The sequence below is a fragment of the Phragmites australis genome, chromosome 5, assembly GCF_958298935.1.
Source record: "Phragmites australis chromosome 5, lpPhrAust1.1, whole genome shotgun sequence".
NCBI classification, from domain to species: Eukaryota; Viridiplantae; Streptophyta; class Magnoliopsida; order Poales; family Poaceae; genus Phragmites; species Phragmites australis.
Genome location: NC_084925.1, coordinates 21,193,911 through 21,208,981, shown reverse-complemented (window position 1 = coordinate 21,208,981; position 15,071 = coordinate 21,193,911). Strand labels below are relative to the sequence as shown.

The window sequence follows — 15,071 nt, the reverse complement described above, 5'->3', positions numbered from 1 at the left end:
GGTCATGGGGACTGACGTCGATGTAGACCTATTCCCGGCGCCAGTCCTCCCATTTACCGTGCAACACCTGCGGGATGTAGACGTCGCTGAGTCCCTCCCGTAGGCAGAAGTTGCAGCAGCCGACAACCTCCACCTCATCAGATCCCTTCCTGTTCCCGACCGCTCAAAGGACGAAGAAGTGCCGGAAGAGCACGACCAACGGCGGCACTCCCACGAACATCTCGCAGAAGTGGGTGAAGATCACCAGGAATACCACCGAGTTTGGACTGAGGTGGGCCAACTAGACGCCGAACGTGTCCAGCATTTGCAGGAGGAACGTCGAGAATGGCGGCACCAGCCCAGCAGCGATGAAAGACACGAAGATTATGATCCGCCCCGGCCTGCGCGTGGAGGGCGAAAAGTTGGCTGGCGTCACCACCGATGCCTCCCGCTGACCAGCAGGGACCATCAACTTGCGGACCTTCTCTGCCCCTCCTCATTCATGAGGTGAGACTTTGGCAGGACGTTGTTGGAGCTTGACGCGTCCCGGCGGCCGCTTCCTGCCCTCGGCATTTTTTGGGGGTGGGGAGTGTGCTGGAAGAGGCTAGAAGCAAGGTGCGTCGTGGGCTGAAGAGAGAGCTCCCAGTGCGCAAGGAAGAAGAAGGCAGAAGATGGCAACCGCAAGAATGGCGTGGGGGGTAACGGTTCATGGGGATTTCAAACGGCACATTCCTCGACGCAATTTGCGAGGCGCATCTCCCTCGATCCGCGCGGTTGCCAGGTGCACCACCCTCGATCTGCGCGATTGCCACGCGCGTCTCCCACCTCGTTATCACTCCCCTCAGAAGTCGGAAGGGCACACGTCCTTTCGGTTTCCCGCCTGGGCCGTACCAAGAGCCTGGGCCAAAAAGACTGCAAAGACCACAAGAGTTTGGCACCTGATGACAAGCCACGTGGCACCGATGCTGTGATCAGCCTCGAAAAATAGGGCCCCATCCACAGTCTCTGGGCCATCGCCTGCTGATGGTCCCGGGAGCTGCTGTCGGTGACATGGCAACCAGGGTCCCCGAGTCCCGAGGCCAGGACAGCAAATGCCACGTGGCGCCTTCCCTCGGGGACAGTCTCCCCGAGGCCCGAGAAGACCCAGTTCCGGGAGGGGCGCTCGGGGCCATGCGCAGTGGTCCCTGAGTACCCGTAGTTCCCCGAAGACCCGAGAAGACACAGTTCTGAGAGGGGTGCTCGAGGCCATGAACAGTGGCCCCTGAGTACCCGGAGTTCCTCGAGGATCGAGAAGAGACATATCCAGGAGAGGGCCCTCGGGGCTATGAACAGTAGTCCCCGAGCACCCAGAGTTCCCCGAGGACCTAAGAAGCCCCTTGCCGGTGCACCCCACAAGGGCTCGGCGGTGAGGTGTCAATTGGTGATAGGCCCGATGCTGCATTTAAGAGTGAGCATGGCCTGTCACTTCCAACCACTCCCCCTACGCTTGTCGTACTGAGTACGTCAGTCCCTGCCACCGCTTGGTAGGAAGGCGTGGGGACATTTAATGCGATGGGTCCCATCACACGTCACCCTGCACGGCTTGGAGATATCATTGCTGGGCTCGAGGCATATCGCCTGCCGCCTGCTATCTCAGACCTGCTCTGACCGGGCGGGCATGCGGGGTTGCTCGGTGGCTGCCCGATGGACCCCCCTGTTGCACCCGCTAAAAGGTGGCGTAATGGGCGACAGGACCAACAGAGGGCGCATTTTCAACCTCCCGTAACATCAAGCTGCAACCCCATGATGGTTGCTTTCGATTTATGGCTCATGGGAACTCGTGCTCTCCTTTCTGGGCACGCTAAACCTCCCCCGACAGGATAAAAGGGAGGTGCACCTCGGAGAAGAAGGAGTTCGGACAAGCTGAAGTGCAAGCTTTGACGGATCGAAGAAGAAGAAGCTCTAGCACACAGTTAGAGGTCTGCACTTGAAGACCGAAGCTCTAGACTTAAACAAAAAACCTTATAACACAAGAGATCCAGAGAAAGGCATTCCCAGAGCATTAATGGCATACACACAGGAGTAGGGTATTATGCTCCGTGCGGCTCGAACCTGTGTAAAATCCCTCGAGCATTTACTCCCAATAGCAGCCGATCATCCATCCCGCCTACATCTCACATACTCGCATTAAATCCATGTATGAGATAGATTCAGAATCATCCCCCCCGCCGAATCTCAAAGGGGGTCCCTCAGGATCCCCGCTTGAGGAGTTCATCCTCCGACAGAGCTCCACAAAGGATATGATCCTGGTCGCCAAGTCTCTTCTGGTCAGGGCTATTGAGATACCAAGTCACCAAGACAAGGCCTCAACCACGATGAGCCACCAAGCCACCAAGGCGAGGTCTCACCACTAACCTCTCTTCCGATCACTTGTACACCGTCTTCACTTCGGAGGTTTAGTCACAAAGACAAGGGCCTCCTCATCTCTGCACAATCCTCTTGTCTCCGCTCCACACCAAGTCAGAGGGTCAACAAGTTACCGGTGAGTCTCCAATACTCTAAGGTGCTGATGTACCTCTTGGTACACGTTTGGATCACTCCTTTATCTGCACTCTAGGTTGCAGCACCTAGCAACTCTTCTCTCTAGGCCTATAAGCACTAATCACTCACTAATAGTGTCCTTAATCATCTTAGATGAACACTTTATGCTCTTGAAGGGCTTGGATGTCTTCTTAAGTGTACAAGGGTTTCTTTGGACTCCAAGAACTTCTAATGAATGAGTGATGGGGTATTTATAGCCTCAACCCCGCGGACTAGCCGTTATCCCAATAGCTCACATATTTTTTGAACACTAGATGATCCAGCGTTAACAGAGGTACATGCACTAGATCATCCGGTGTGTATATTCTCAGAAACTAGCTGTTGGAACTCCACTCAGAGTTCTTTTGAACACTGGATTGTCCGGTGTAATCTTCAATCCATCACCGGACTATCTGGAGAGTTTTCTTGAGCTAGACCACACCAAAATTCTTCTCTACACAAAATACTCCGGTGTGCACTGTCTTCATCACTGGACCTTCCAGTGTATAGAACTTCTTCTTTTCTAGGTTTTCAACACACTCTGTTAAATGCTCCATTGTGCATCACTTCATCATCGGACTATCCGGTGAGTAGATCTTCGATCTTGTGCGCTTGGATTCTTCTCTGCAAGAATTAGTCCGGTGTACATCTCTTTTGATCGCCGGACCTTCCGGTCAGTGCAATCCACTCTGACCCCTTCTGATAGAATTACTCCACCGTGTATATTCCTTATCACCGGATCATCTGGTGAAGCAAACTGCCTCTAGATATAATGCTTCGGTGAGTGCAATTCTTCCAGCGCCGGACCTTTCGGTGAGAACAATTTCTCTGTAACTTTTTCCAATTCAATCAAATTTTGTCCCGATTACGGTGGCTTCTTGATGTATTGAATCCATGAAACCTACTAACATATATTCTTGACAAACATGTTAGTCCCATTAACTATGTTGTCATTAATCACCAAAATCATAATCATGGCCTCATAGGGCTATTTTTGCGACAATCTTCCCCTTTTTGGTGATTGATGACAACACAACCAAAGGAAGAGGCAAATGATACCAATTAAGAGAATACATGATTTCAAAAGTTCATAAGGCTATACCTCTTTGCTTTGATGCATGGTAAGAACAAATTATGATACTAATTGTAAGGCAAATTCTTACCAATTTATATCTCTTGTTTTTGCTACAATCTCCCCTCTTTTTATAGCTCCCTCGATCGGCCCATGAAAGAGCTTCTTCATCTCCTTTGTCAACTCAAGATGCATCCCCCTTTGTCAACAATCTACTCGAGATAGTTCCTGCATCTTGCTTTCTCTTGCTTCTTGCTTTGGTCTTAAAATTCTCCCCTTTTGTCAACAATCTCAAAAAGTCTATAAACTCATGTTGAGCTCAAGGGAAAAACATTAGAGAATTTTGGGAGAGAGCTTCATAAGATATGATCCATGAGGTATTGATACCAATTGAAAGAATATGAGGCATTGGTACAAATTACAAAAGACAAACAAGGATCATAAATAATGAAACTCACATGATATAATCTAAAGTCCCCCTATATGTGTGCATTCATATGATGAGAGTAAAACATATGCACAATTAGACAATATGACAAGATAGAAAGTTTAAGACATATCATGCATGTAGGTAGCTTAAATGTAGAAAATGAATTGACAATGATACCAATTGAATCTTTTAAGCATTGCATATCTCCAGGAGCTTGTTGATCACTTCATGAGACTACAAAATATATCACTTGAAACACATGTTAGTCTAAAAATCACAACCCATAAGATATACTCTAGTTACTAATGACGGTATTCATGGATATTTTTTATTTTTATTTTACTTTTCTCTTATTTTTTCTCACCTCAGTAGTACTAGAATAGGAACCATTGTACATTTCTGCTCAAGTTTAATGTAAGGCATGGCGGCCGTGGACACAAAAGTGCGTTCCAAAAATGGTGCAGAAAATTCTAGGGGCGAGAACTCAATCTTCAAAGACGTTTTTGGCCTTGAAAAGTTCTCTGAACCCAACAAATTTGGGGAGAAACAGATATAACTTTTTTTAGATCTCCGAAGAGTAAAAAAAACATCAAAATTGGAATCTGTATGCAAAAGTTATACCTGTTTTACCGAATGCACTCCTGGTCACCTATCAAATTATAACCCTCGACAAAATTTGGCAAAATTAGTCATTAGTGACAGGTTATGTTATGACGCGTCACTAATGACCTTCGGCAAAGAAGGTTGAAAGGATAAAATATCCGGTTTCTATCACAACTATGTGATAGCAGAGGTGGTATGGTAGCTACACATGCGAGGAGGAGGTCGTGGGTTCGATTCTCATGATACGTATGAGAAAACGATGTGAAAAAAGTGTGGCTATGAGGCATATGGGATGAGCCTGCGTTGGCATGGCTCGTGTGAAAAAGTATTTTTTTTTTACTTTTGTTGTGTCCAAAATATACGAAAAATGTTCATCGGTCATTAGTGACAGGTTAAGATTACAACCCGTCACTAATGTTTAGTCAGTAGTGATGGGTTACGGTTATGAGCCGTCACTAATGATCTATCATTAGTGACGTGATAAGATTGATGGGTACAGGACCCGTCACTAATACCGGTTGTCATCCGTTACTCGTAGTGATGGACTCTAGTTCAAAACAAAATCCTCAGGACGGACAATTTAACTTTGAGGGGTGGCCACTCCAATCTTCCTGTGTCTTGTGCAATGGGCCATCAGAGACCAGTTTACATCTTTGCTTGCATTGCCCCTTTGCCTAGGATGTTTGGTATCAAGATTTATCATGAGAACAGTATAACCCTAGGCACTCTGCACAGGCACACGATTTTCAGTCCATTGTAGATTGGTGGAACGCTGTAGAGAATGGTACACCAAAAGATCAACACCGCTCCTTCAATGGTATAGTCATTTACATCATGTGGAACATATGCAAAGAGAGGAACCGAATGATTTTTCAAAATAAGATGCTTTCTGCTCTTAAAGCTGCAGTGCGCACAAGAAGGACATTGCTCAACGACGATGAGCTTTCTCGTGGCATTAATCCCTACTAGTTCTTCAAGAAGTTTTTGGTTTTGGAGGCTCACCTGCTCCTGATGAGCGCTTGTGTTTCCTCTCTTGGATGCTTGTTCGACTTGGCGGGAATACAATGCTTGTATCCCAAAACTTATACAACTCTTTTTCCTTCTTAATTGAGCGGTAGTGCTCCTACCATTTTCGTTCAAATAAAAAAAAACAAGGAAAAACATATGGCTGCATTTGATCAAAAATAAAGTTGACTTCTTAAGGGTACCCATCATTATTGAGTTTGGCTTCAATGTAGGCAAGAGATATGCCTGTTCCTGCGTATCTTAAACTTAGTTTTAAAAGACTTTGTAATGACTTGGGCCCACATTCATACAAAATGAACAGTGACAGATTAGTAACTAATTTAAATGTGTTGAGACCATAGGCCAGTGATGCTTGTATTTTCCATACATAGTTACTGCATCCTCATTACAGCCTTTATACTGCTTTCCGTACACACTTTTAAAGTTATTTAACTGAATAAAGTCTAGTTTATGCAGGAACGACTAATCTCATGCATGGAAATAGATGCACGGGATTCATGCATGATTATTTCATGAACTAACCACACAACACACATATTGATATGGTAGACCCTTCAACTTTTGTGAAGGCATTCTGATGCCAAATAACTCATGGTGAAGAGACCAAGCAGATCCTCGCAAAAAAGAAAAGAAAATAAAGAGACCGAGCAGAGACAAAGACGAGGGGAAGAAACTACACCACCTCTCTGCCTAGATACACCATTGCCACCACCAGTTGACAAAGGATTATTTGTTCTGACAAAGAAGGTCTATAGGAGTCCCAGGAATACGTTTGAAAGGATGGTATCTCATGTCACTCAAAGGGGAAACCGGATATGTGCTCAAGAAGCAAAAGCTTGGTGTTGCGATTGTTTCAATTGAAAGTCATTTGTCTTCACACTATGGACTCCCATATTTATAGGGAGAAATGGTAATAAGAAAAGTTACTTTACAAGTATGTGCTACTTTTATAGAGAAATTACACTTGTGCTGGTCACTACTACAGAAATAATTTAGTAGGACGCCCTTATACAAACGTCTATTTAGATCCGTCTGTAGAAAGGGTAACACAGATGGTTCTCAACTAGAACCGTCTGAAAAATGACGAGGAGCAATTCCCACGAAGTGGGACGCTTTAATATAGACAGTTCTTAAATTAGAGCCGTCTGTACTAGTAATACAGACAATTTCTAAATATCACCGTCTATACAAATGCAATAGTTCAGACGGTTCCAATACTACTGGAGCATCCCAGTTTGCATTTCCCCCATGCGCATAGTTCAGACGGTTCCATTACAACAGAGCACCCTGCTTTTGCAAGCTAAGTTCAGATCTCCGGTGAGCTCGCCGGGCCCCTAGCTCCCCTAGATCTCCTTCTAGTTCCCTGGCCCCCTACCTCAACCCTTTCTCCTCTCCCTCATCTGCCTCCCTTCTCCTCTGCCTCGTCCCATAGAACCCTAGCCTAGATCTGCAATGGGGTAGCAATTGCTGAACTCTGCCTAGATCTACGCTGTCGCGGGCTCGATTTGGGGTTTCCCGCATGTAGATCTTGCGGGTTCCACCAGTTTCCTCCTGACTTGCGCGCGTCACCATGGTAGTCGAGGAGGAGGATGACCTTGTGGCGGCGGCAATGGCAAGCGCTTGGCTGGGTTCCTCCAGGCGTTGCCATCTCCTCTAGTTCCTCCTCCACACACCCAAGGCATGGCGGGATCTGGGCACTGGACTTGCAAAGGACTAGTTGAGTTGCTTATGCATTTTTGTGGGTGCATAGGTGCTGAGCGGGGTGGCTCTGCTGTCATATAAGGAGGCTAAGGCTCCCAAAGACAAGGAGCATCCATATGGTCAGTCTCAAATCTCTCCCTGCTCACGATTCCTCATAAATATGCAGTTAATTGGCTTATCAGGGTGGTCTTATTTAAGGTAAATGTCATGCATTGTTGTGAGAAGCATTGGATCGTCTATGTATGCCAAATTTCATGTTGCAGTCAGAAGTATTTTTACTAACTTTTTTTGCGTACCAAATTACCAATTATATTAAGGATGATTAAGGAGTAGCATATGATTTGGCCTCATGTAGCATATCTCATGTAGTTTGTTGCAGGAAGTATTGTTAACTTCATTGATAGAAGATGTGTAGCTTGAAACTTTCTTGTCTATGTGAATACATAGCATCCCAAAGGAAACAACTATTTTGACTCTCTGAAGCATTTCCTTTTAATTGTTTTAGCAGTATTAATTTATTTTCTTGATCATTTATTTTACTTCTTTGTAATTACAGGCTCTACTAGATCACAAAAAGAGTTTGGGAAAAGGACGGGAATAGGCTAACGAAAGCTAATGCATGGCACCATCGTGCATATGCTATTTCATCTGTCGTTGCCCTAGTAGGATTCAATTTTTTCATGAATCTTGATGGTGAAATAGCGTCTCTGTGTGCAGTGTAAACTTTGAAATAAGCTATTCCTATATTTGAATTAGAGTTCTAGGTGCAATATTGTGATAGACTAGTTTGTGAGTTTTACCATAGTATATTCCTATATTCTTGGATTGCCTCTTCTTGGTCCTGAGTTTCATGTATTATAACATGGAAGTATGGGTCACAATTTTATATTTTTTTGTATTTTTTGTTTTAGTACAAATGGTTCTAAACTGGAATCGTTTACACTAATCATTTGTACATATGGTTCAAAAACCATCTGTACTAATGTGATATGTACATGTTGTTTTTCATAGATGGTTTGAAAAAGTGTCCCGCATAGGGTTTCCGATGTGTTTGTACAAATATTTTCTCTAGTAGTGGGTGCATGGTGGGTTGGAGCAAAGCAACATCTTCAAGGATAAATTAGTCATATTTTAACAAGTTCACTCTCGTGTCGGACACCTGTTCTTGATGCGGAATCATAATAGAGGGTTAGTTGAGAACTGGTGTTTATTACCAGGCATTCCCAAGGTAGTGACATTGTAACACTACTATGGAACTAGCAATCGACGACTAGCTATTTGTGCTGTTCGACCTAGAAACGGTACTAATAAGGGATCAACTGCTAATCATAACCTTCAATTGGCAAATCAATCATACCCATTATCAGTGCTAGTTTGTATTATGATCCAACAACGAAGGGTTGGTTGCCACACCACACACATATTGACATGGTAGTATAATACTATAAAATTAATATAGAAACAAAACCTTGATCGTGCGAAGCATGGAGTGGGAATTTTTTTAATTTTTTTATCCACAGCTTGAATAGATGATTGGAAACTGCAAATGTATAGGGCTCATTGAAATGATTCCATTTGACTATTTAAACACCCCATTGGGTATTGGATGATTATGTAGTGAGTCCAATAAATGAACAGAAACATAGACCCCCTGTAGCCCTAGATTTTTGGTGTTCAAGGTTAGTGTTCCATTCATGGTTTACCTACAGTTAGATGGTTTTTGATGGTTTAGATCTAGGGATTAGGGTTAAAACCTAAGGGGATAATGTGGATCAAAAGTGGTTTCCGTGTAGTTGAAGCACTGACTGCATAGTAGCGGATCAATCTTTACTTTGAGGGGGTTAGAGGCTGAACTAGGAAAACCCGTGATAAAAAACGTTGTATAGGACTCTGAAATCTATCTGCTATAAAATTTTAAGAATGGTTGGATCAATGGTTTGTGTGCAGTCATCATTGAAAGTTTGCTGTTGTGCGGCAATCAACATTTTGGAAGATCAATTGGGGTTTTGGTGATTGCAACGATTTTTCCTACAAAACCCATCAACTAGATAGTTCTAGATAACGTCAACACCTAGCTTTGGTTAAATTTTCACAATTTTTGCCGAGTATATTGTGTGTAATATGTGAAGGAATTTTGCTGTGTTGCAGAGGTTGTTTCTGAAATACTTTCTATTCGTGAAATTATTCAGAGTCCGTACTCTTTTTAATGAATTATATCATAATAAAGAAAGTTATAGTTCATAAAGTAATCTATTCACTATAAAAGTTTCATAATTTTTTGGAGATCTAGTTTGTTAGTAGTGGTCTGTTGAATGTTGCTGTTCAGAATACAGAGACCAATTCAGTCTTCGGAATTCTATCAAATTTTAGGCATAGTTTATCTCAGAACTAAACTATATAGTCTGCATAAAAGTTGTAGCCAGCATGCCGTAGATTTAAGAAATTGCTTGCAAAGTAGATTTAAAGATATAAAATTGTGAAGCAGCCTAGCTGTTGTTGGCTAAACGTCAGTTTTTTCAGTAATGTCGTATATGTGGAGTTTTTGGGTATAGGAAGCGTGTGCTTGTGTTATTTTTGTTATTGCTATGTTTTTGGTCTAGAAGTGTGCTTGATTAGATTATTGTGCCACTCTAGGATGCAACTAATGTCTGCCTTCTTTTCCAGTGGAGACAAATAAACGTAGCCATTGTGCTACGCTTTTATCTTGTTATTTGATTACCTTCACCCCTTTAATTGAAACACATACATGTAGTCTAATGAATTAGATTTGAGCATGTTACTTGTTGTTTTCTTTTTGAGGTTTATATTATTTTTAATCATAAGGTGAAGGAAGTTGAATATTTTGTTTTCCAGTTGTTTATATTCTTATGCTTTTTATTTATGAATGAAGCATGTCGTATGCATATCATGAATTGGTAGTCATGTCACATAGCGTTTGCGACCGTACTGCTACAACATCGTATGTTATCCGGTAAGAGGTACGGTGCACATCCTTATGTTACCCATGAAGGAGTAAGGGTGGGGAAGAGCAAGACATGCGCACTCATATGCATTTATTTTGAAGTATTTACCTTAATCACGTGGATGTCTTCCTTCATAAGCAAGGAAATTATGTATTGTCATTCTGAAACTTAAGTGTTTTGTTAAATCATTTTGATGCTGGGTCACCATGTTTAATTAAGAATGCAAAAGTTATTAATATGGTAAGTTTTCTTGCTACTTTCAAAGGGATGCTTAATCAACTATAGTTAAATAGTATGATAAAGCAATTTGCTTGGTGAGATTATTCAAGCTCACCCTTTCTGTCTGTCAGGTGTGCTTTGATGTGATGGTGAGCATGATGGGCTTGGGACTTGAGGTTACTGCGATGCTTTACATTGTAGACACTTTATACAAGAAACGAGGAAGAGGGATCCCTTTGGATTCCTTGACCCCCAAAATATGTCAATTTCTTTGATGGAACAACAAAGGGAATTCATTTTGGAATATGTGGCTAGGGCAATGAGCCACTTTTCAAAGAGGGATTACCTGATGGCCGCCCACAACACGGATAGCTATTGGATCTTACTGGTCATTGCCCCCAAGTGAAACTTGGTATGGTACCTCGATTAATCAAGACCAATGGTGGGACCTAACTGCGAACGGGGACAATGTGACCGAATGCAAGTAGTTAAAGTAGGGAAATAAATTGTTTGACTCCCTTTCTAAAAAAATAAATTGTTTGACAGCTTGTGTGTGAAACATTTTCCTATCGGACTATAGATTATGTTTGAAGCTGAAGATTTTAGAAAACCTAGAATTGTGTTGATCCATTTGGTTCAAAGCCAGACCATCCGTTTCCATTATGCTAATGTTGTTCTTCGGTCACAATGGACAATAGTATACTTCCCTCAATGTAGCTTCCTGTCCGTTTGGCCCTATTTTCATTTTGCCGAAATCCAGTGGCTAAAAATTCCTAAGCTGAATCAAACATGAGAAATTTTTTTGGACTACTTTGGAGAAATAAAGATGAAAATGTAATGATCTAGATTTGGATGCCATCATTGCGGCTCCACACCCTGTCTCCTGTTCCGTTGTATCCAAACATAACTTCTTGTCTTGAGCCACTTGTTCCACTGAGCCCCACCAAATTACTTGATAAAGTTCTATTTCAATGTGCCCTCCTTGGCTCACGGCTCAGTCCTGACACTTCTTATGTTTGGTTTCATGTTGAACTTGATGAATTTTGGTTTTGGCTCGATTAGACCTAATACTATTCTAAACTATGGGATGGTAAAGAACATGTACAGGTTGACAAGGAAACTGCCGACTCATTTGCAATCGTCCTTTCCTGCAGAGAGCTGTAGTTGTCTTAGTTTGCATACACAGCATACCGGTACTTTCTGCAATCTTTTATCCAACGCATTTTTCTTCAAGTCCCTCTCAGCCATAACAAATACTACAACAATTAAAACATATTTGACATGTTAATAATTGCTGACAATACCAGCTCACCCAAAGATATATTTTATGCTCTTCCAGTGATTGTGCACATGACAAGCTTGGATGCATTGCTTATCAAACAAGGGATCGATAGTTCCCTTTCCTAAATAAAGAAAATTCGTGTCAGGTTTTAATAGATAAAGTTAACTGCAATTCTATAATAAAACTACTGAACATATAATTAAGTTCCATTTTGTACCAATATGGGAATAGATAATATAATGTAAATTAATCGTGCAAGTAATTCTTACAATTCAAAAGTTTTCATGTCATCCAAAGACTAATGCAGCCAAAGTTTTGTTGTAGATTGTAGTTAGTTTATATTATAAGGCCCTTTCTCTATAATGCAGATAGGTCTGAAGTGTGGAAGCTTTCCTTGCATATGTTAATATGTGGATATTTCATTTGACATTTCTATATCTAGGTTAACAAATAAGGATTTCAAGCTAAACGCCCCACTATCCATTTCTACTTCCTTTCCGTGCATAAAATTGTGTTAAACCAATGCCTCCATCGTCATCTCTAAATAACAGATCTTCTGCTTCTCAGTACCATATAGTAGCTTGCCTTCCCCCTTTTGCTGCCTTACAGTGACTTCAAGAAAACTTGAGATTTTTTTTATTACATTCTGCAACAAAAATCGTTTACTGCAATGTCCCAATTGTTTTTAGTGCATGCTTACTACAAACAACGCATGTTCAGAAGGAATATGAATGAGGTGCAGTTAGTGAATCCCTAAAAATGAGGTGGAGTCTGTACTAATATAGTATCGAAAGGAATATGCTGAGAACACAATTAGTTATCAAACTAACAACTTCTGATTCGTTCTTGTTTTACATATTTCAAGTGAAATGCTATATTGATGTTGTTAAAATATTATTTTATTCAGCCACATGTGTTATTTTCAGCATATTCAGAACATTCATTGTTGTGTTGGGGATATAATTTTGAGCTCAGAAATAGTATTATTTAATATTTCTTATTAACTATACAGTTTATGTCATAGCAGCATGCGAGAATTGTACTGTGGTACAACATTGCATCTTGTACTTTTCAATACATATTTGTTACTCTCATTTTGTTCATTTGGTGCAAATACAAACATCATATTGAGATGTCTCAACAGCTCATTCTAGCAACTCAAGAAGCTGTTATTCAAAAGAAATTATTTAATCATGGCCTTCCCACTGCATGCATGTTTTTTCTTAAAATTTTAACCATATGTAAGATGGATTAAATATAAAATAGGTTACTAATGATTTATTCACAGTTGTTTTATTTCACATTATCTGTAGAGACATAATTATAAGTACATAAACTATCATAGATCCTGTGCATATGCATCGAAAACATTAGAAGATCGCTGAGCAATTGTATCTCATTGTGAGGAAGGTGCAATATCACATAAAAGGAGCCATTAGTATGAAATACACCTTACATATGGATCCAACATGAATAATGTTTTGCAGAGAATTCCAATGGTACAAACTCCTAGATATATCTTGACATTAAGTCCTAGATATATCTTGGTGACATACATCTAGCTTCAGAAATGATGTTTAACAACTAGACATTCTGATTTATTGTGAATGATGAGTGCATGCACATATGACTGACCATATTATTCATGACATATTAAACCTTAAGCAATCAACCATAATTTTGGTTGTTGGTGAAATTCCCTGAGGCATGGACAACACTAAGCAATGGATCGTTGACTTCAAAGCCATCAATAAAACTGTTGCTTGAACTAGGAGCAGTGACAACCATAGGCATATCACTCTGCTCACCAAACTGGTATTGCATGGCTGAAGCTGTGTCCACAGGTGGTTGTGGCAATGACCTTGGAGTTTGCCTTGCGTCTAGAAGCACCTGATTGACCTTGCCCAGGACAACACCATGTAATGCCTCCAGCTCCTTGCGGAACTCTTGCAGCTCATCTAGCCCCAATTCGGAGACCTTAGCATTCAACCACCGCATCAAGCGTCCACCCATTTCCTTCTCAGTTGCCTCTTGCACCCTCTCCTTTCTCTTCTTCTCAGTCTCCACCAACTCTTGCAACTCCATGTACTGCACATTCAACCTATGCACAGTTTCTGTCACGTCACCACTATCATGGTTCTCACCACCCGATGTAGGGCCATTATCGGGAGAGTCTGAAGTGAGGAAGCGGTTAATAACAGCGTCAATGGAGGGATGGCCAAAGGAGTAGGTCCTACCAGATTTTGAGAATACAATGGCACCGATCATGGCACCACAAAGGATGGAGAGCTCACTAGCCTTCTTGAATAGGCCTTGACGGCGCTTGGAGAAGCATACCTGTCGTGCTTCCTCATTCTGGATGGGCTTGATCTCAATCTTTTGCCTTCCTAAGGATGCCTTACCCTTCAGCATCTCCTAGATGACAAAATGTGTGGTTTCTTGACTGAGTCGTAAAGAGTAGTATGTAGATGGAGATAATACTGTGTGATGAAATGGTAATCACACCACGTTTATATAGGCACATATATGTAGATGCAAGAGGAAACTTAAATCTGCAAAGATATTCTGTGGTGGGTTATAGCTGGATACTATATTATTATATTTGGAAGGCATTTGTAAATATTAAGCATTTATTGTGTTTACATGGATTTTAATCAATTTTAGCATTACAATGTTCTGGAATACAGCTAAGTTATAATGGTACTGCCAGACAAAAAGATTGAACTGTCTAATTAACGTACGATGTGCTAGTTGTAATCCTTCCGTAAATATATGCTTTAATAACATCCAAAACATGAACAAATATGCATCTGTCACGATCTAGTGCAGCCATATACAGAACGTATAATGATAGCGCAAATAAAATTGGAAGGACTAAATCACGATCCTTGTCAAATCCGATAGAAATTTAACGTCCGGACCACTCGAGCTTTACTGGGTGTAACTAGAAATTTCATTTCCCTCTCGTCACATCCATCTCTGCTAGACATATACATTCCAAAAGCAAAGTGGTCCTACGGTGATAGATGACAGAAAATGTACTGTTGTAACTAACACCTTGCGATTTTGCCGTAACTAATAGTATGAGTGCCAGAAATTGTTCTTCTGCTGATGGAAGATATCTGGATTTTAATGCTAGAAAGGGTGATAGGAAATTAGTGCAACACACCATGCCAATGCAGAATGCCCAGAGTTCGATTGCAAAAGAGAATAAATGAGATATATTTATTTTCAAAT

The 15,071-nt window shown here is 41.5% G+C and overlaps 1 protein-coding gene across 1 annotated transcript; it reads right to left on the bottom strand.

Annotated features, from left to right (window-relative positions):
• Nucleotides 1-13,502: 13,502 nt before the first annotated feature.
• On the bottom strand, nucleotides 13,503-14,294 carry LOC133917860 (agamous-like MADS-box protein AGL29). Its single transcript, XM_062361690.1, has one exon. It carries the CDS (start codon nucleotides 14,244-14,246, stop codon nucleotides 13,503-13,505), a length of 744 nt encoding a protein of 247 aa, XP_062217674.1. The 5' UTR covers nucleotides 14,247-14,294.
• Between the last annotated feature and the right edge of the window lie 777 nt (nucleotides 14,295-15,071).